The following is a 22151-nucleotide window of genomic DNA, read 5'->3' as shown; positions in this document are numbered from 1 at the left end:
TCACTTATCCATTCGCTCAATGAATACACCAACATATTTCATACATTGTTTTAATTTAAACTATTACATATGACAACCAAATAAAAAGGCTAAACAGCATCAGACAGACAAAAAAAGGTATTTGCAAAATTATTTTTTTTTGCATATTGTTACCAAATGAATTTGTCATTTGCATCTTATTAATAAGTACGATATGCAGCCAACCACAAGAAGAGGTGCAGGGTTTGGAGATTTTCGGAGGAATTCGTTCCTAGGCAAGCAGGCATTCTTGTGGCAAAATTGCATGTTGTTCTCTGTCTGTAAAACTCTAGCTGTAAGATATTGAGAATAAATGTATACACGCAAGAGCAGTGGTTCTAAACAAATAGAATGCATTTTTGTTTAGGCCTGGAATAAATGGTTGGATTCACCAGTTACTTCCCAAATGGCACTATTCCATCCATCTATATAGTGCACTACTTTTGATCAGAGCCAATATTAGTGCACTATAAAAGAGAATAGGGTGCTATTTGGGACATAACCAAAGGTGTTTGAAAGAATTTAGCATCAACATGTGGCAAATGGTATGCAAAGTGGCTCTCACAGGATAGTAATTCAAAAGAAGAGGTACTCTGGTCAAAAGTAGTGCACTATATAAGGAATATGGTGCCATTTGGGAAGCACCCCCTGGTGTAACCCCAACAGCTAGTTGCTCAGAGCCTAAAGATCACTTTGTTTATTGCTGTTCACTTTGGGTAGAACACCATCACTGAACATCTATCTACTAAAGGTTTAAACAAAGGGAACCAGGGTTGGAAATCCCATGCATTTTCCACCTGAAGAGGGTGGCAGTCTAAAATATCCTCTATAGTGTCATGCCCAGTTATTAAATGCAACTTTTTTGGTTGTGCCATGCGAGTGCCTGCCTACCTTACCATCCCCATAAGCATTTTTGGTCCTGACACCTCAAAACTGGTTGGTTCTGCATATTATTGTGTTCTTATACTGTATGTCAGTGTCACAAACAGACACCCAGGCACCCACACAAAATTGTCATGTATCAATATATACGTATCAATGTAGACATAGGCATATTGCCCTCAACGTTTTGAAAGTAAGATCTCTTTGATTCACTTGTTTTCAGCACCATCAGGAAAAGGCACAGTCTACAGACTATTCTGTCCAAGGATAAAACCTTCACTCATTCCACAAGAAAAACTTTGAGGGATGCACACAGTCAAATGTTGGAGGAAATCAATCAAAATGTAGGTCACATTCACTACAGGTTCTAGAAGACAAGGCTCTGTGAGATGAATGAAACCTACTGAATGGAAGCTAGGCTACTCTCCAGATATTGTTAGTTCATTGAACAGAGAGGAGGGTGATGGGAAATAGCAGGAGGTTCATCCAATCAGTCACAAGACAACAGCTGCCACATAAAAAACAAGCCCCCCCCCCCCACACAGTAGGTCATTTAAATGCAGCAGATGTAGCTTCGATATGACACGCTTTGCTTTAAAAGCTGCAATATTTAACTTAATTGGCGACTCGACCAAATGCACATAGAAATGTGAGTTATAGATCTGTCACTCATTTAAAGCAAGTCTAAAAAGCGGTTGATCTATTCTATGTGCATTTTTTCTAGGCTTCCTGTTCTTAAGTTTCGGGTTTACTTTCGGTTTTGTACACCAGCTTAAAAAAGCCAAAAAGACAATTTTTTTGGTTATTAAAAATATATTTCACAGCAGTTTAGATAGATGGTACAATGTTTTGTTTTGTCACAAACTGAAATTAGGGGAACTACTAGAATTTTAACAACCAGGAAATAAACAGTCTATTGAATTATTACATTTGGATTATTATCAGTGACTATGGTCTTTATTTCATTATTATCGTCGCTATTGTTCTACTTTTCTAGAATTTATTAGCAAAAATAAGTGGCTCATTATATTATTCCATATTTTAAATATACAAATATATCTCCATTTCGGAATTAAAAACGCATTAGAATAACAAAAGAAGGCATCTGATGTCCAGCTTTTAGTGGGGGGGCAACACATGAAGGAGCCTGGTTCAACCTCAAATGCAACCCTACTTCCCTATAGTGCACTACTTTTGCCAAGAGGCCTATGGGTCCTGGTCAAAAGTAGTGCATTATATAGCCATGTATTACCCCCCTGCCTCAGAATGATGCTGCGTTCGTAACCAGTGGGAATTTACCACATACAACTGAGGAAAATCCACTGGAATGGCCCTCCAACTAGTAATTACTAGTGTGAAACGTCTATCAAGCCGATCTCACACATGGTGACCTCTGACATCACCTACTAAGGAAATTACCTGCGCAACAACAAAACATAAAACAAAACATGTATCTATTAATATGTTTTTTGAACACTAATTTGATTGCAACCATGATCCATTATATATACATAAAAGGTATGTGGCCACCTCTTCAAATGAGTGGATTTGGATATTTCAGCCACACCAGTTGTTGACAGGTGTATAAAATCAAGCACACCGCCATGCAATCTCCATAGACAAACATTGGCAGTAGAATGGCCTTACTGAAAAGCTCAGTGACTTTCAATGTGGCACTGTCATAGGATGCCACCTTTCCAAAAAGTCAGTTCATAACATTTCTGCCCTGCTAGAGCTGCTCTGGTGAACTATAAGTGCTATTATTGTGAAGTGGAAACGGCTCAGCCACGAAGTGGTAGGCCACAAAAGAGCACAGAAAGGGACAACCGAGTGCTGAAGTGCGTAGCCTGTAAAAATAGTCTGTCCTCGATTGCAACACTCACTACCGAGTTCCAAACGGCCTCTGGAAGGACAAGAACTGTTCGTCAGGAGCTTCATGAAATGGGTTTCCATGGCCGAGCAGCCGCACACAACCCTAAGATCACCATGCTCAATGCCAAGCGTCAGCTGGAGTGGTGTAAAGCTCGCCGCCATTGGACTCTGGAGCAGTGGAAACGCGTTCTCTGGAGTGATGAATCGCTCTTTACCATATAGCAGTCCAACGGACGAATCTGACCTCAACCCAATCAAACACCTTTGGGATGAATTGGAAGGCCGACTACGAGCCAGGCCTAATCGCACAACATCAGTGCCCGACTTCACTAATGCATACTTCACTAATGCTAGTGGCTGAATGGAAGCAAGTCCCCTCAGCAATGTTCCAACATTAGGTGGAAAGCCTTCCCAGAAGAGTGGAGGCTGCAAAGGGAGGGCGAACTCCATATTAATGCCCATGATTTTGGAAAGAGATGTTCGACGATCTGGTGTCCACATAATTTTGGTCATGTAGTGTAGCTGTACTTGTAGTTTATGGTTTACGCAGCTTGTTGGACATTAGACAAAGATCGGCATTTCTCAATGAGTTAAAAGTGTGCGAATGCCTCCAAATGGTATTTATAACTTCACAACTGGTAAATTCCCACCTTCCACTTGGTTACGAACACAGCACAAGCTCCCAATGCTCTGCCTCTTAGATGTAAAACCCGACCCACTGGCTATAGAGGTCGATTCTGTGGCAACGTGAGTGTAGAGCGAATTCCTTCCTGTACTACTGCTGTACAGACTTAAATTATTCACACAAGCAAGGCAGTTACACATTAGCCCACAGTTGCAGCTGATCAGATCCTACCTATGCTGTTCAAGTAAAATCAAATGCTGGTAATGTCTGACATCTTGCAAGAAAGTAACAATTTTTGAGCTGTGACAATTCGCACAAACCCCAGGGGCGGAGCTGTATTGTATTGATGTCCACAAACCGGTGTAAACCATGTTACTAAACAATCGTACCCTTTGGGAATTAAAGTATGTTCCCTGTATCATAGTGAGAGAGTACTCTCTATTGTTACTTCTGATCCTTGAAAAACACCCAATGAATCTCAATCTCTGACTACAAGAGACAGTCTGTCTACTAAACCCCCCCCACAACAAACTGCATCTCTCAGCACCAGGGCATGTGTCTCACCTGAAACACATGCATCTTTAAGTGCAGTAAATTGTCATACTTATAGTCTCTTTGTACAAATATATATGAACAAAATAAAAATGTAGTATAGCAGCTAGTTTTGTTCTGGTAACACGTGGCTATAGGACAATGAGTGTGGCAAAACATCGGCCATGCTACAACGCGGCTGCTTCTTTTGCATAGGCAGTGAGAGCAGGGATCAACTGTATCCCAGTCAGACAAGGCCCATACAATCCATTCCCTAAGCAGATGACCCCAGGCACGTTGGTTTGGTCCAAGTGGAACGAGATGAAACTCAAAAGCCTCACCTGGAGGATACTTCACAGCAAGGCAAATGGAGAGACAATGCCCTTCAAATACAATGTGACAAAATGGCTTGATAAAACTCTGAAATATGAATGCTTACTTTTAACAGTGCAAAATGAATCCTACCACCAGTGTTAAAATGAATGAGACAGATCCGTTAGCTAACTGTCCCCACCTTCAATTGGTCAGTCTACATACTCAATAATAATTCACATTAAAAACTAAATCATGAAACTGAATCAATGCAGCCACACCTGCTCTGCTCTCTAACCCGACAGTCCTGGACAACATATCATGCTTACAGTAATGCTTGGATGAAATAATATGACTGTATAACTAAACAAACTAACTAATCTCACAGGAGCTCTAACGAAAAGAAATACACCCTTTGTCTTTCAAATTCTTCTTCACCCCCAAAACAGGCACTCATTTACCCAATTTACAAAAAAGCTTTGTCATTTGTCACCCCCACAACAATTTTATGGCATCAATTCTTGGCCCGGTTTACATTCTTTATCCGTTATAACTTGCCCATGTCCGATCATAATGGCCAAAAAATATCAAATTGGCATGTTAACCATTGGACCGGTTTTCTGCATTAACGACGTATTGCACTTAAGGATTGCATGACATCATCAGTTCCTTAGTTAAAAATGTGAAAAACCTCTTCGGCCATTGACAGACAAACTAACGGTGCTCTATTGCTCAAAATGAATGTTAAATTAGACTAATCTCTTAAAATAGCAGGAGTAAAACTAAGGAAAAGTGAAATCTGTAGCTACCACAGTGAACTCTGTAAAGGTTCTGAGTAGGTCCATGATGTGGCTAGGGTTGATATTCTAACAGTACTTAACAGGTAATCCCTAAAACAATGGCTGTGGCTGTATGTAAAAAACAACAACTCTGTTGATATTGATAGAGAATGCAGTGTTAAACTTTGACTGTCGCAATGACTACAAGTAAGTCACCATTGGCTTAGAGAGAGTAGAGTAACTGGGCGAGCAGCTTGCCGTATGAAAAATGGCACAGCTGTGATTCACGAGCGTTCTTGACAAACGGGCATCATCATGGCAATCAGATTTCTACAGAACATAAGAAGACGCACATACAACAACAAGCTGACGGAGACATGTAAAGAGGACAACTTATACAATTGAACTCCTTGGATAGACAAGTCAGCATATCATTCATCACTTTGTTGAGGAAACAAGACTGATCCTCACTGGACCTGCTATGCCCCCACACCCTGAAACCATCCTTATCAATTCCCCTGTCTTGTCTTCTACACTCTGGCATTTTGAAAGTAACACAAAGCAAAAGTTGAGCTGCTGTCAAACCTGTAAGGCGAGGACATGACTTGCACAGCTCAAGGAGCAATATCAGAGACAATCCATAATCAATTAAAAACACAGCAGAAGAGAACAGGCCGGGAGAGGATTGGCTGGTTTCGTATTGCATAACGTTTCTGTACTCCACTCTGGCTGTTGTAGTTGCCTTTAGCAGCTTGGCATCCCCTTGTCAGGACCAGAGCTGTGCCAGCCCGGGGTCCAATGTGAGATTGACAAGGCTGACAGAATACCCCTCCCAACACCCCACTCTCAGGCGAAGTACATGGTCCTCAGTGTGTCGTGATGAATCTGAACAGCCTTGGCGAGGGCTGTGGGGTCTCGGCCATTACTCTGCCCCGAGACATGGCTGCCCTCCGCACTGCGTGTGTTCAAGAGAAGGAAGTGGGGAAACGAGAAAGGGAAAAGGACAGAAAGGGAGGGAGAGAGCCTTTATCTTGAATGAACATTTTAAAATCAATACATGATATCGACCTCCAGTTTCTTTTTACGTGATAAACATCAAGACATTGATTTTAGCCCTACAGAAAAGTATACTGATCACAATTAAATGAATCCCCCCACCTGTCATGTTCTTTGTCCACCAGGTGGTAGCGGGCGCGGAAGGCCACCAGGTGGGCGTAGTAGGCTGGCGCGGGGATGGAGACTGAGCGGGTGCAGCGGACGTAGGTGTGGCACAGCTGGTAGGTGAGCAGCTGGAACTCGTCAGCCGTGAAGCAGTTGTCGTCCCACAGAACATGGTAGTGGGAAGGTCTGCTGGTACCCTGGAGGGAGTAGGCGAAGTCAGTAATACCACAGGGACAATGCAGGTTCCATGGAGAGAATACCAGCATTGATTCAACACTGACAATGAAGTTCAGTGGAAATTAATAGAAGCCGATAAACCTCTGAGATAATATGACGGCAAGAGTCAACATTAGGGAGAAATAAGCAGGAGATACTACCTGAACTTGTCCAATAAGAATGCTGACTTAGGTTAATAAAATGCTATTGAACACAACCCTGGTATGAGTCTTGACACACACCTGTATTCCTGCATGGCTGCAGAGGTAAAAGTCAAACTCATAGGGGTGGGTTATATCTGTGTCCACAGTGGTGCCTGCAGGAATGTTACCACTCCGTCCAACCTGCCAAATAAACACTCCATTTAAAAACAGTTCAACAACCAATCTATACCTACCAAAGTAAATCGTTAATGTACAACGAGAGATCCATAGCACCCCTTACCCGCTCGTTCCGGTCAGCACAGAAGAGTCGTGTGTGATGGCGCTTCTGCACTACAATGTAGGTGATGCCCGGTTGGTACTCTTTCTCCAACATGATACAGGCTTCTCTGATGGCCAGCAGCTCATAGTACAGCACCTGCCACACAGAGAGAAGTCAACACAGCAAAGAGTGGCGAGCAGTTAAGAATTTAGGGTTGATGACCAATAGCTAAAGATTTAAGATTAAGACTCAAGTTTAAGGTTCATAAACTATGAAGAACATTGCTATTTGTAATAAATGCATTTCAACATAGGGACATCCTTTGGCTTGGCTGTAAACTTTAAATGAGAGATTTGAAGGGGGACATAAGTATTTTAACTAACCTGTCTGAACTGTCCCTCTGACACACCATCCCTATAAAATATGATTCTGGTTGGTTTGTAGCGGGTAGACTTGTAGAACTGGATGAGGAGCTCCCGCACCATGGAGGCCAGGTCCTGGATCACCTCCTGTCTGGGTCTCTGTACCCTCACTGTGGCACAGTACCTGCTGGGGTGGGCGTCCATACTGCCCACCACCTGGATAGGGCCAGAGAGAGGGAGATGGTCAGAAACATGACTTCTGACACCATGTTTCAGAATGCTATTGTAGGGGTCTGGATAACAAAACAAACGAGTAGATTACCAATGTACTAGATGCCTAAGACCCCATGACAACTAGATAGACAATGGCAATGGAAACTAGAATGACAGGAAGAAACTGACCGCTGCGATGGATGGCTTCTTTCCGTCTCCGGCTGGAGGATGAGTGACGTCGGCCCCCAGGAAGATAACAGGCTGCTGGAACACTGAGGGACTGGGTGGAGAGAGCGACAAACACAAGGCACGTAAATCCTAACTCCAACACCATCATTAAGGTTGCCGACGACAACAGTGGTTGGCCTGATCACCGACAACGATGAGACAGCCTATAGACAGGAGGTCAGAGACATGGCAGTGTGGTGCCAGGATGACAACCTCTCCCTCAACGTGATCAAGACAAAGGAGAAGATTGTGGACTACAGGAAAAGGAGGACCGAGCACGCCCTTCAGCCACCCTAGTCACTGTTCTCTCTGCTACTGCACAGCAAGTGGTACCGGAGCACCAAGTCTAAGTCCAAAAGGCTTCTTAACAGCTTCAACCCCCAAGCCATAAGACTCCTGAACAGCTAATCAAATGGCTACCTGGACTATTTGCATAGTTCCCCCTTCTTATGCTGCTGCTACTCTGTTTATTATCCATGCATAGTCACTTTACCTCTATCTACATGTAGAGTTGAAGTCGGAAGTTTACATACACCGTAGCCAAATACATTTAAACTCAGTTAACAGTTCCTGACATTTAATCCTAGTAAAACTTCCCTGTTTTAAGTCAGTTAGGATCACCACTTTATTTTAATGGGAAATGTCAGAATAATAGTAGAGAGAATGATTTATTTCAGCTATTATTTATTTCAGCTATTATTTATTTCATCACATTCCCAGTGGGTAAGAAGTTTACATACACTCAATTAGTATTTGAGTGAATTTTGGCCCATTCCACTTGACAGAGCTGGTGTAACTGAGTCAGGTTTGTAGGCCTCCTTGCTCACACACACTTTTTCAGTTCAGCCCACAAAGTTTCTATAGGATTGAGGTCAGGGCTTTGATGGCCACTCCAATTCCTTGACTGTTTTCGTCATTAAGCCATTTTGCCACAACTTTGGAAGTATGCTTGGGGTCATTGTCCATTTGGAAGACCCATTTGCGACGAAGCTTTAACTTCCTGACTGATGTCTTGAGATGTTGCTTCAATACATTCACAGTTTTCCTTCCTCGTGATGCCATCTATTTTGTGAAGTGCACCAGTCCCTCCTGCAGCAAAGCACCCACACAACATGATGCTGCCACCCCTGTGCTTCACGATTGGGTTGGTGTTCGTTGGCTTGCAAGCTTCCCCCTTTTTCCTCCGAACATAACGATGGTCATTATGGCCAAACAGTTCTATTATTTTTTCATCAGACCAGAAGACATTTCTCCAAAAAGTACAATCTTTGTCCCAATGTGCAGTTGCAAACCGTAGTCTGGCTTTTTTTATGGCGGTTTTGGAGTAGTGGCTTCCTCCTTGCTGAGTGGCCTCTCAGGTTATGTCGATATAGGACTCGTTTTACTGTGGATATAAATACGTTTGTACCGGTTTCCTCCAGCATCTTCGCAAGGTCCTTTGCTGTTGTTCTGGGATTGATTTGCACTTTTGGAACCAAAGTACGTTCATCTCTAGGAGACAGAACGAGTCAAATTCTTGAGCGGTACGACAGCTGCGTGGTCCCATGGTGTTTATACTTGCATACTATTGTTTGTACAGATGAACGTGGTACCTTCAGGTGTTTGGAAATAGCTCCCAAGGATGAAACAGACTTGTGGAGGTCTACACATATTTTTTCTGAAGTCTTGGCTGATTTCTTTTCATTTTCCAATGATGCCAAGCAAGGAGGCACTGAGTTTGAAGGTAGGCCTTGAAATACATCCACAGGTACACCTCCAATTGACTCAAATTATGTCAATTAGCCCATCAGAAACATCTAAAGCCATGACATTTTCTGGAATATTCCAAGCTGTTTAAAGGCACAGTTAACTTAGTGTATGTAAACTTCTGACCCACTGGAATTATGATACAATGAATTATAAGTGAAATAATCTGTCTGTAAACAACGGTTGGAAAAATTACTTGTGTCATGCACAAAGTAGATGTGCTAACCGACTTAACAAGAAATTTGTGGAGTGGTTGAAAAATTTGTTTTAATGACTCCAACCTAAGTGTATGTAAACTTCTGACTTCAACTGTACATATTACCTTAATTACCTCAACTAACCTTGGGTTGTGCCGTGGCGGAGATCTTTGTGGGCTACACTCGATCTTGTCTCAGGATGGTAAGTTGGTGATTGAAGATATCCCTCTAGTGGTGTGGGGGCTGTGCTTTGGCAAAGTGGGTGGGGTTATATCCTGGCTGGTTGGCCCTGTCCGGGGGTATCATCGGATGGGGCCACAGTGTCTCCTGACCCCTCCTGTCTCAGCCTCCAGTATTTATGCTGCAGTAGATTGTGTGTCGGGGGGCTAAGGTCAGTCTGTTTTATCTGGAGTACTTCTCCTGTCGTATCCGGTGTCCTGTGTGAATTTAAGTATGCTCTCTCTAATTCTCTCTCTCGGAGGACCTGAGCCCTAGGACCATGCCTCAGGACTACCCGGCATGATGACTTCTTGCTGTCCCCAGTCCACCTGGCTGTGCTGCTGCTCCAGTTTCAACTGTTCTGCCTGCGGCTATGGAACCCTGACCTGTTCACCGGTCGTGCTACATGTCCCAGACCTGTTGTTTTCAACTCTCTAGAGACAGCAGTAGCGGTAGAAATACGCTCAATGATCGGCTATGAAAAGCCAAATGAAAAGCCCTCGACAACTACTGTGATTATTATTATTTGACCATGCTGGTCATTTATGAACATTTGAACATCTTGGCCATGTTCTGTTATAATCTCCACCCGACACAGCCAGAAGAGGACTGGCCACCACTCATAGCCTGGTTCCTCTCTAGGTTTCTTCCTAGGTTTTGGTCACCGTTCTTCTACACTTGCATTGCTTGCTGTTTCGGGTTTTAGGCTGAGTTTCTGTACAGCACTTTGAGATATCAGCTGATGTAAGAATGGCTAAAAAATAAATTTTATTTTATTTAACCTGTGCCCCCGTACCAGTACCCCCTGTATATAGCCTCGCTACTGTCATTTTATTGTTGCTCCTTAATTATTATTATTATTTCAGTTTATTTTAGTAAATACTTTAACACTTTTTGGCTTAGAGCTTGTAAGGAAACATTTCACTGAAAGGCTTACACCTGCTGTATCCGGCGCATGTGACATTTTATTTGTATCAAGATTGGTCCACCACCCAAAGGATATCCAGCCAACTTGACAACTGTGGGAAGCATTGAGTAAACATGGGCCAGCCAGCATCCCCGTGGAATGCTTTTACAAGGTAAAATGTAGGTGTCAGAGTCCATCCCCCTACAAATTGAGGCTGTTCTGAGGGAAAATGGGGGGGGACTCAATATTAGGAAGGTGTCCTTAATGTTTTGTATACTTAGTGTATGTATCTCTGCTAAATAGCACATACGTGTTTTCAAATCACCCAAATAGGGGTTTTCTGCCAGTGGAAACACTCTTTCACTCTGTGCGTTACCGTTGGTGTGGCACCAGGATGTTGTTGATGCCCCCCAGTTTGACGTTGATCTTGAGGCAGAGGTTGGAGAGGGTCTGAGGGGATGTCTTTACCACGTTCTTCACCTGGACACACTGAGTGGCCATGCCCAGGAGGGTGTCTCCAACCCGCTTCACCTCAGCTGTGGGAAAGAGGGAACCATTTTACAGCTGTTGACATATTGTAGGACAAGGTAACCATTTTACACCTGATACCATCTTGTACATGGCACATACAGTACCAGTCAAAAGTTTGAAAACACATACTCATTCAAGGGTTTTTCTTTATTTGTACTATTTTCTACATTGTAGAATAATAGTGAAGACATGAAAACTATGAAATAACACATATGGAATCATGTAGTAACCAAAAAAAAAAACAATGTTAAACAAATCAACATACATTTTTATTTGAGATTCTTCAAAGAAGCCACCCTTTGCCTTGATAACAGCTTTGCACATTCTTGGCATTCTCTCAACCAGCTTTTCCAACAGTCTTGAAGGAGTTCCCACATCGGCTGAGCACTTGTTGGCTGCTTTTCCTTCACTCTGCAGTCCAACTCATCCTGAACCACCTCAATTGGGTTGAGGTCGGATGATTGTGGAGGCCAGGTCATTTGATGCAGCACTCCATCACTCTCCTTGGTAAAATAGCCCTTACACAGCCTGGAGGTGTGTTTAAGGTCATTGTCCTGTTGAAAGACAAATTATATTCCCACTAAGCGCAAGCCAGATGGGATGGCGTATCACTGCCGAATGCTGTGATGGTTAAGTGTGCCTTGAATTCTAAATAAATCAAGGACAGTGTCACCAGTAAAGCGCCCCCACACCATCACACCTCCTCCTCCATGCGTCACGGTGGGAACCACACATACAGAGATCATCCGTTCACCTACTCTGCATCTCACAAAGACACAGTGTTTAGAACCAAAAATCTCAAATTTGGACTCATCAGACCAAAGGACAGATTTCCACCAGTCTAATGTCCTTTGCTCGTGTTTCTTGGCCCAAACAAGTGTCTTCTTCTTACCGGTGTACATTAGTAGTGGTTTCTTTGCAACAATTTGACCATGAACGCCTGATTCACACGGTTTCCTCTGAACAGTTGATGTTGAGATGTGTCTGTTACTTGAACTCTGTGAAGCAATTATTTGGGCTGCAATCTGAGGTGCAGTTAACTCTAATGAACTTATCGTCTGCGCCAGAGGTAACTCTGGGTCTTTCATGTGGCGGTCCTCATGAGAGCCAGATTCATCATAGCGCTTGATGGTTTTTGCAACTGCACTTGAAGAAACTTTCAAAGTTCTTGAAATTTTCCAGATTGACTATCCTTCATGTCTTAAAGTAATGATGGACTGTCGTTTCTCTTTGCTTATTTGAGTTATTCTTGCCATAATATGGACTTGGTTTTTTACCAAATAGGGCTATCTTCTGTATACCACCCCTACCTTTTCACAACACAACTGATTGGCGCAAATGCATTCAGAAGGAAAGAAATTCCACAAATGAATTTAAGGCACTCCTGTTAATTCAAATGCACTCCAGGTGACTACCTCATGAAGCTGGATGAGAGAATGCCAAGAGTGTGCAAAGCTATCATCAAGGCAAAGGGTGAAGAATCTAAAATATTAAATATATTTAGATTTAACACGTTTTTGGTTACTACATGATTTCATGTGTTAGTTAATTCATAGTTTTGATGTCTTCACTATTATTCTACAATATTAAAAAATAGTCAAAATAAACAAACACCCTGGTGTGTACAAAATTTGGACTGGTACTGTATATACTCAGGCTATGGAAATAACATACAAATAAATAGTATGTGAATAGAGTTTTTAGAAAATAAAAGTAAAAAAACAAATTCATCAATTGTAAAACAAAATTAAACAGTGTCTAGTCTGTACCGTAGACTGGGGTCTTTCCAGGTAGGATGACGATGATGAGCTGCAGGCCAGCGTAGGTGTTCTTCAGGTGCCTGAACATGGGCTCTACACTGTCTGATCCCTGAGCGTACTTACAGAAACATGGCTGGCCCTGGATGGGCATCCCAGCATCCTTAGAGATCTTACGCAGCTGGTCAGTAAAACCTCTGTAGAGATGTAGGGAAAGAGAGCGAGAGGATGAGAAAAAGAGCAAGAATGAGAAAGAGGGAGGATGAGGAGACCCAAAGAGACAGTTACAGAGACATACAGTACCAGTCAAAAGTTTAGACACCTACTAATTCAAGGGTTTTTCTTAATTTTTACTATTTCTGACATAGAATAATAGTGAAGACATCAAAACTATGAAATAACACATATGGAATTATGCAGTAACCAAATATATTTATATTTTAGATATCCAAAGTAGCCACCCTTTGCCTTGATGACAGCTTTGCACACTCTTGACATTCTCTCAACCAGCTTCATGAGGTAGTCACCTTCTTAAGTTCAATTGTGGAATTTCTTTCCTTCTTAATGCTTTGAGCCAATAAGTTGTGCTGTGACAAGGTAAGGGGGTATACAGAAGATAACCCTATTTGGTAAAATACCAAGTATTATTATTAAGGCAAGAACAGCTCAAATAAGCAAAGAAAAACGACAGTCCATCATTACTTTACATTCCAAGAACTTTGAAAGAGCAGTTGCAAAAACCATCAAGCGCTATGATGAATCTGGCTCTTATGAGGACCGCCACATGAAATACCCAGAGTTCCTCTGCCGCAGACGATAAATTCATTAGAGTTAACTGCACCTTAGATTGCAGCCCAAATAAATGTTTCACAGCGTTCAAGTAACAGACACATCTCAACATCAACTGTTCAGAGGAAACTGAGTGAATCAGGCATTCATGGTCAAATTGCTGCCAAGAAACCACTACTAACGGACACCAATAAGAAGAAGAGACTTGCTTGGGCCAAGAAACACGAGCAAAGGACATAGACTGGTGGAAATCTGTCCTTTGGTCTGATGAGTCCAAATGTGTGATTTTTGGTTCCAACTGCCGTGTCTTTGTGAGATGTAGAGTAGGTGAACGGATGATCTCTGTATGTGTGGTTCCCACCGTGAAGTATGGAGGTGGTGGTGTGATGGTGCTTTGCTTAACCAGCATGGCTACCACAGCATTTTGCAGCGATAAGCCGTCCCATCTGGTTTGCGCTTAGTGGGACTATCATTTGCTTTTCAACAGGACAATGACCCAAAACACACCTCCAGGCTGTGTAAGGGCTATTTGACCAAGGAGAGGAATGGAGTGCTGCATCAGATGACCTGGCCTCCACAATCACCCGACCTCAACCCAATTGAGATAGTTTGGGATGAGTTGGACTGCAGAGTGAAGGAAAAGCAGCCAACAAGCTCAGCACATTTTTATTTTACCTTTATTTAACTAGGCAAGTCAGTTAAGAACAAATTCTTATTTACAATGACAGCCTACTGGGGAACAGTGGGTTAACTGCCTTGTTCAGGGGCAGAACGACAGATTTTTACCTTGTCAGCTCGGGGATTCGATCTTGCAACCTTCCGCACTAACCACTAGGCTACCCTGCCACCCCATATATGTGGGAACTCCTTCAAGACTGTTGGAAAAGCATTCCTCACGAAGCTTGATGAGAGAATGCCAAGAGTGTACAAAGCTGTTATCAAGGCAAAGGGTGGCTACATTGAAGTATCTAAAATATATTTTTATTTAACACTTTTTTGGTTACTACATGATTCCTTATGTGTTACTGCATAGTTTGCCTTCACTATTATTATACAATGTTGAAAATAGTTTAAAGAAAACCCTTTGAATGAGTAGGTGTGTCCAAACTTTCGACTGGTACTGTTAGTGTTGCAGACACCAACCAAAAGAAACTAAGAAATGTGATAACATAATAGATATGCTAATAATGCTATTTTTTAGTTGATTATAATGTTATTGCATTGGGTTGAGTATTTATCTGTTGAAAAAGAGACCTGTGTGTGTGTTTATGATATATATTTGTATAAGACAGACAGCACTCACTTGAGGATCTCCTCACGACACTGCCTCTGTGTGGCAAAGCAAGCGATGGCCCACATCTTGATCTCCACACCAGTGTGGAACTGTTTGCCCCTCATGTCCCACACGCCGTGGCTGGGTGTGGCCACCGTGCGGTTCTGCAATGACACCGCAGGGTTCATCTGCTGGGACTGCCACCCACACACACACATACATAAATACAGACAGTACAGACATAGACAGAGGTGGAGAGACCAATTGGTTCTAAAAGATTGAGAAAATGCTGTTTGTATTTTCTTTGAAATGGTCATTTAATGAATCTAAAAACATTGTCATGCCATTTGTCATAGCCTTCACACAAGTAAAGTAGTAATCATTATTTTCAGAGAAAAAAAACAGAGGTGGGTGAAAGAGAGAGGGTGGTAGAGATTGACAATTGGCGGCAGGTCGCCTAGCAGTTAAGAGAGTTGGACCAGTAACCGAAAGGTTGCTGGTTCGAATCCCCGAGCTGACTAGGTGAAAAATCTTTCTATGTCCTCTTGAGCAAGACACTTAACCCTAATTTCTCCTGTAAGTTGCTCTGGGTAAGAGCGTCTGCTAAATGACGTAAATGTCAAAAGTGACTAAATGAAAGAGCCAGGGGCAAGAAAGAGAGAGACGGGGAAGCTAAATTACAGAGACATGCGGATGAAGGATGATTTAAAGGGTAGGTACCATGAAGTGTTCCAAGCTTGCCCTGCCGCCGTACTGCAGCCCGGGGGCCGGCAGCACACGGCCCGTCACCTGAGCCATCTCGTCACGCACGCGGAACTGAAACTCCTGGACGAACGGGTCCGCCTCATAGTTCGCACTCCGCACCTGGATACAGAGTTGGAGTGAATGAGAGAAGAGGAGGATAGAGGGGTAGGACGGAGGGAGGGGTAGTAGCAAAACAGGAAAGTATTAGTTTGGAGGAGATAACTTAAGCAGGTGCATCACATTGGTGGTGGCTGAGACGAGTTTCCCCCTTACTACAGTATGTAAGTCATTTGAGTATCTGGAAAAGTGCTATATCAATTAGTAAGATGAATTATAAAGACATGTCACTCAGTAGTCGTAACACCTCGCAGTCATTCAAGGGTGCTATAGATAGTACTCACCAGCCTGCTGATCTCCTCCTGTCTGTCTGGGGCAGAGCGGGCCGTGGCTTTGATCATGGTGGACGTCTGGTTATCAGTGAGTTTTTTAATACAACGCTGGCCAGCTACTATGTTGCACACCTGCAAGGAGACACATAGGAATGTGAGTTAAAGTAACTTAATACAGTAGAGAGAGCAGAACTGGTACAGTTTTATGCTTAGGGTCCTGCGTTGATCCTGACCACATGAAAGACAATAACTTAGGTCTCTACTTATGCTGACTAAGATCACGGCTGCTGAGCGCAAACTCCCATAAACAAAGCATTAATGCACAGAGGTTGATAATAGGTCAAAAGTACAAAGAGCCAGTAGTACTCACCTCCAGGGGCAGGTAGGTGTGTTTCTGCTCCTGGCCCACCTGTAGGCAGGGGAGGTGGGGGTACTTCAGCTGCAGGCTGTACTTCTCTCTGAAGTACTGGGCCACCGTGCGCTCCACTGTCTGACCATTCTCCAGCTGCAGGGGGAACCTGGGGGTTCGGGGAAGAGGAACATGGAGTTGATGTTTTTGTGACTTTGTGCTCATCTAGTTCTCATGTTTAACTCTTTGGGGTGGCTTCCTGGACACAGATTGCTTTTTATTCCAGGAATAAACTTCATCTCAATGGAGAATGTGTCAGAGTTAAACTACACATATCCCCTGTCTCTGTGTAGGTACTCACGTCTGGTGGCTGGCAGGACGACGAGTCACGTTACACACTCTGTACTTCCTCCGCATCGTCCCGCAGTGGGTCACTTCCACCTTCAGACCTGGACACAACAAAGGAAGGAGGGGAATATGTGTGAGAGGAACTATCCAACTATAATTATATAGTTTGAGGGGCTTCCAATGCAAACACATTTTCATGTGGTGTGTACAATTTGGTAGGTAGTAAAACAATTACCAATATCCCTACAACCAAAACAAAGTCAGAATGACAAAAACATTAGCCCTGGAGTTCAACAGTGATGCAAGGAGTCTAGCAGTGTTAGCACTCCCGAGCCTGGGGTGGTGGTGACGTCACTCTGCATACCTTTGATCTCTTTGGTGAACTTGACCCTGTGGGAGTCGGTGAGGGGCCGGGGCTGCTCGTCTATGTTGTGGATGTCCAGGACCTCGCACATGAACTGGATCACCGGCTGGGCCTTGTAGAACGCCGTGGCTGATACTATAGATGAGAAGTGGTCAAATGAAAATAAGTTACTTCAATGCGGAAGGATCCAAGTTATGATAGTCTACAACCAAATCCAAAGAGTAAGAGTTAGATTAGTTTCATTCGAAATCAGGGACTTCAATGAAGCTAAGGAACCCAATTCTGATAGCTTTACAACCAAAGAAAAAATGAGGAATAGGCTGAATTCTATTCCAATTGGACTAATCAAAGACATAAGTAAACACGATGCAACTCAGGCACTTCCACGCTGCCTCCGTGCTGTTTGATGCTACTTGGCAGGAGCCAAACACTTTTAATAACCATTAAATCAAACTCTGTTTTTAACACATTTACCAATGTCTTAGTTTTGTCCTCACTCAACGTTTTTTCAACCAAGTTTTCCGCCCTGGACACTTTCTGGACATGGATCTGTAGGACCTCCACCAGCCGAAAAAGCTGAGTAAAATGATGACTTCGTATTGCAGTCGCTATAGACCTACTCATAATATGCAGGAGAACTATCGCCTTATGGTGAGGATAGCCAAGTTGCGAGACACAATCGTTAGGCAAGGGCAATTCTGTGCCACCAGTAAGTACAGGTAGTAGTGTGAAATCCCCCCCACAGTTCGCGCAGCAGGACATTTTTTCCACAGCTTCTGGAAATAAATGCTGCCGGCAGTCTTAACCAGTGTCGCTCATTCAGCCAACAGTGACTTTCAACCGGTTTTCCCCGCTAAGCAGCGAGTCGGAGTCGGAGTCAGAGCCCGAGCATTCTCAGGTCTGTCCTCCACCCGTTTACGGGGTCTGAGCGGCCGAAGCCTCCCACCATTAGCTCTGACAAATTTAAAACCCTAGTCATTGCCAGCTTAGTGGAGTCTGCACATAGCACAGTCATTGTAGTCAGCTCAGTTTTCCCCATCAAGACAGTGTATGTCTCTCCCCTCCGGGAGGATCTGAGCCATAGGACCATGCCTCAGGACTACCTGGCCTGATGACTCTTGGCTGTTGCCGTCCCCAGTCCACCTGGTCGTGCTGCTAATAGTTTCTGCTGTTCTGCCTGCGGCTATGGAACCCTGACCTGTTGTCCTGCTGTCTTAACCTCTGAATGTTCAGCTATGAAAAGCCAACTGACATTTACTCCTGCGGTTCTGACCTGTTGCACCCTCTACAACCACTGTGATTATTATTTGACCCTGCTAGCCATCTATGAACATCTTGAAGAACGATCTGAACTTAATGGCCATGTACTCCTATAATCTCCACCTCTCACAGCCTGGTTCCTCTCTAGGTTTCTGCCTAGGTTCCTGCCTTTCTAGGGTGTTTTTCCTAGCCACCGTGCTTCTACATCTGCAATTCTTGCTCTCTGGGGTTTTAGATTTGGTTTCTGAATAAGCACTTTGTGACAACTGCTGATGTAAAAAGGCTTTAGAAATACATTTGATTGATTGAGACCTCACAGACTGAGTGAGACGCTACACAGCTACTACATCATCATCATCATCCAGACAACATGGAAGGAAACAAGTCCCTGCCAACAGTAAAGAATATATTTTTTAATCATTGTCCATGTTCTTCACAGTCAAGGGCCCTCACCGTCAATGTTGAGCATCATCTTCCACATGGCGGGCCGCACCGACTGGTGGAAGCCGAACCACACCTCCCTACCCCCGCCCAGAGGGTGGTCATAACCCTCTGGGGCAGAGAAGAAGGAGCGCCCCACTGGGGTGTACCTGGGGAGAAGAAAGAGGGTCACCTTTCACAGACAGAAAATGAATTGAATTACTCTACTAATCATGTTTTATTCAAGATCTAGCTTCATTGGGTTATACATCTTCTTTGAAATAATCTATTCTATAGATATATAATACACTGCTCAAAAAAATAAAGGGAACACTAAAATAACACATCCTAGATCTGAATGAATGAAATATTCTTATTAACTACTTTTGTCTTTACATAGTTGAATGTGCTGACAACAAAATCACACAAAAATGATCAATGGAAATCAAATTTATCAACCCATGGAGGTCTGGATTTGGAATCACACTCAAAATTTCCACCAGTTGTCTATTCCATTTGCACAACAGTATGTGAAATTTATTGTCAATCAGTGTTGCTTCCTAAGTGGACAGTTTGATTTCACAGAAGTGTTGGAGCTGGAGTTACATTGTGTTGTTTAAGCGTTCCCTTTATTTTTTTGAGCAGTGTATATACATTGTAGACTGCTAGTATATTCAGGACTATAAGGGTATATAAATTAGAGGTCGACCGATTATGATTTTTCAACGCCGATACCGATACTGATTATTGGAGGGCCAAAAAAAGCCGATACCGATTAAGCGGCCAATTATTTTTTTATTTGTAATAATGACAATTACAACAATACTGAATGAACACTTATTTTAACTTAATATAATACATCAATAAAATCAATTTATCCTCAAATAAATAATGAAATATGTTCAATTTGGTTTAAATAATGCAAAAACAAAGTTTTGGAGAAGAAAGTAAAGTGCAATATGTGCCATGTAAGAAAGCTAACGTTTAAGTTCCTTGCTCAGAACACGAGAACATATGAAAGCTGGTGGTTCTTTTTAACATGAGTCTTCAATATTCCCAGGTAAGAAGTTTTAAATTGTAGTTATTATAGGAATTATAGGACTATTTCTCTCTATACGATTTGTATCTCATATACCTTTGACTATTGGATGTTCTTATAGGCACTTTAGTATTGCCGGTGTAACAGTATAGCTTCCATCCCTCTCCTCGCCGCTACCTGGGCTCGAACCAGGAACACATCGACAACAGCCACCCTCGAAGCAGCGTTACCCATGCAGAGCAAGGGGAACAACTACTCCAAGTCTCAGAGCGAGTGATGTTTGAAACACTATTAGCGCGCACCCCGCTAACTAGCTAGCCATTTCACATCGGTTACACCAGCCTAATCTCAGGAGTTGATAGGCTTGAAGTCATAAACAGCGCAATGCTTGAAGTATTGCGAAGAGCTGCAGGCAAATGCACGAAAGTGCTGTTTGAATGAATGCTTACAAGCCTGCTGGTGCCTACCATCGCTCAGTCAGACTGCTCTATCAAATCATAGATGTAATTATAACATAATAACACACAGAAATACGAGCCTTAGGTCATTAATATGGTCGAATCCGGAAACTATAATTTCGATACGGAACCGTTCCGTATTTTATCTAACGGATGGCATCCCTAAGTCTAAATATTGCTGTTGCATTGCACAACCTTCAATGTTATGCCATAATTACGTAAAATTCTGGCAAATTAGTTCGCAATGAGCCAGGCGGCCCAAACTGTTCCCTGACTCTGCGTGCAATGAACGCAAGAGAAATGACACAATTTCACCTGGTTAATATTGCCTGCAAACCTTTCTTTTAGCTAAATATGCAGGTTTAAAAAATATATACTTCTGTGTATTGATTTTAAGAAAGGCATTTATGTTTATGGTTAGGTACACGTTGGAGCAATGACAGTCCTTTTTCGCGATTGCGGCATGCATTGATTATATGCAACACAGGACACGCTAGATGAACTAGTAATATCATCAACCATGTGTAGTTATAACTAGGGATTATGATTGATTGATTGTTTTTTTATAAGATATGTTTAATGCTAGCTCGCAACTTAACTTGGCTTCTTACTGCATTCGTGTAACAGGCAGGCTCCTCGTGAGGCAGGTGGTTAGAGCATTGGACTAGTTAAAAGTAAGGTTGCAAGATTGAATCCCTGAGCTGACAAGGTAAAATTCTGTCGTTCTGCCCCTGAAAAAGGCAGTTATTAACCCACCTAGGCCGTCATTGAAAATAAGAATGTGTTCTTAACTGACTTGGCTTGTTAAATAAAGTTGTACATTATTTTTTATTTTTTTAAATAGGCAAAAATCGGCGTGCAAAAATACCGATTTCCGATTGTTAGGAAAACTTGAAATCGTCCCTAATTAATCGGCCATTCCGATTAATCGGTCGACCTCTAATACATAAATAAATACATATATACTCTTAAACTGCACACCGAACAGAATAGCTTGTTCCACATCAAATTTTTATTTTTTAAACACAGCAGAGCTTTTTTATAGCAGTTCTACAGTACGTGGACACGCCTTGGCCCTCAGACCATAGATAAATCTGTATGCCAGTGCTGTCCACTAGGGCGGCAGCAGTCACTCACTTCATGGAAGGCAGGTGTCGCAGCACCACATCCACTGCGTGTACAGGGTTGGTGCTGATGGGCTTGTCCAGCTCCAAGGGCTCAGGCATGGTGCGCCCCATCAGGACCTCGTGCAGTAGGTGCCAGCTGACTAGCGACACAAACTTGATGGACACTTTGAAGGGGCGATCCTTACCCCCCTCCCCTGGCAGGGTGACATCCAGATCCACCTGAGGAGAATATATATGGGAGCTCAAGCAACTCAATGTATCACTAGCACACCCATCTGACATTCAACATTGTAAATTACACTAGAAATGTTATCATGTGTATCTTCTGTGCACGCGCAACTCACCCCCGTTGTGGCGACTGGTAGGGGGTTGGCTGTGTAGAGGCTCCTCTTCCCATCGTAGACTGGCCTTCGGTCCCCAAAGATGGTCACCTTGAAGTGCTTCACCATGGAGTCCACCACCTCCCTATAGGGGCACCAGAGAGACAAATATATCAACTCTCCAACACTGCTCCATAACCCCGGTCTTTTAAGTGGGTAAAGTGATGCAGAGTACAGTTCATGAGATCACAAGAAAGATCTGCAGCCAGTTTGTGTGGGTTTGAGAATATTG

At 43.0% G+C, this 22151-nt stretch overlaps 1 protein-coding gene across 2 annotated transcripts in view; it reads right to left on the bottom strand.

Moving 5' to 3' along the window:
* Positions 1-34: 34 nt before the first annotated feature.
* Positions 35-22151, bottom strand: part of LOC135550141 (protein argonaute-3-like) — a 37539-nt gene continuing 15422 nt past the window's right edge. Inside the window, exons 3-19 of one of the 2 annotated variants that reach the window (XM_064980660.1) lie at positions 21884-22004; positions 21550-21758; positions 18949-19085; positions 17236-17370; positions 16885-16972; positions 16545-16692; positions 16187-16306; positions 15762-15905; positions 15072-15238; positions 12992-13176; positions 11068-11227; positions 7584-7674; positions 7203-7397; positions 6841-6975; positions 6639-6740; positions 6178-6377; positions 35-5974 (exon numbers count right to left, since the gene is read on the bottom strand). In XM_064980660.1, coding sequence (XP_064836732.1) covers positions 5866-5974; positions 6178-6377; positions 6639-6740; positions 6841-6975; positions 7203-7397; positions 7584-7674; positions 11068-11227; positions 12992-13176; positions 15072-15238; positions 15762-15905; positions 16187-16306; positions 16545-16692; positions 16885-16972; positions 17236-17370; positions 18949-19085; positions 21550-21758; positions 21884-22004 — 2446 coding nt within the window. In that variant the 3' untranslated portion in view covers positions 35-5865. The remainder of the gene's footprint in view (positions 5975-6177; positions 6378-6638; positions 6741-6840; positions 6976-7202; positions 7398-7583; positions 7675-11067; positions 11228-12991; positions 13177-15071; positions 15239-15761; positions 15906-16186; positions 16307-16544; positions 16693-16884; positions 16973-17235; positions 17371-18948; positions 19086-21549; positions 21759-21883; positions 22005-22151) is intronic. The other variant, XM_064980661.1, reaches the window with a different exon arrangement.

Source organism: Oncorhynchus masou, chromosome 12 (assembly GCF_036934945.1).
Source record: "Oncorhynchus masou masou isolate Uvic2021 chromosome 12, UVic_Omas_1.1, whole genome shotgun sequence".
Taxonomy (NCBI): domain Eukaryota; kingdom Metazoa; phylum Chordata; class Actinopteri; order Salmoniformes; family Salmonidae; genus Oncorhynchus; species Oncorhynchus masou.
This window is presented reverse-complemented; position numbering and strand designations above follow the sequence as displayed.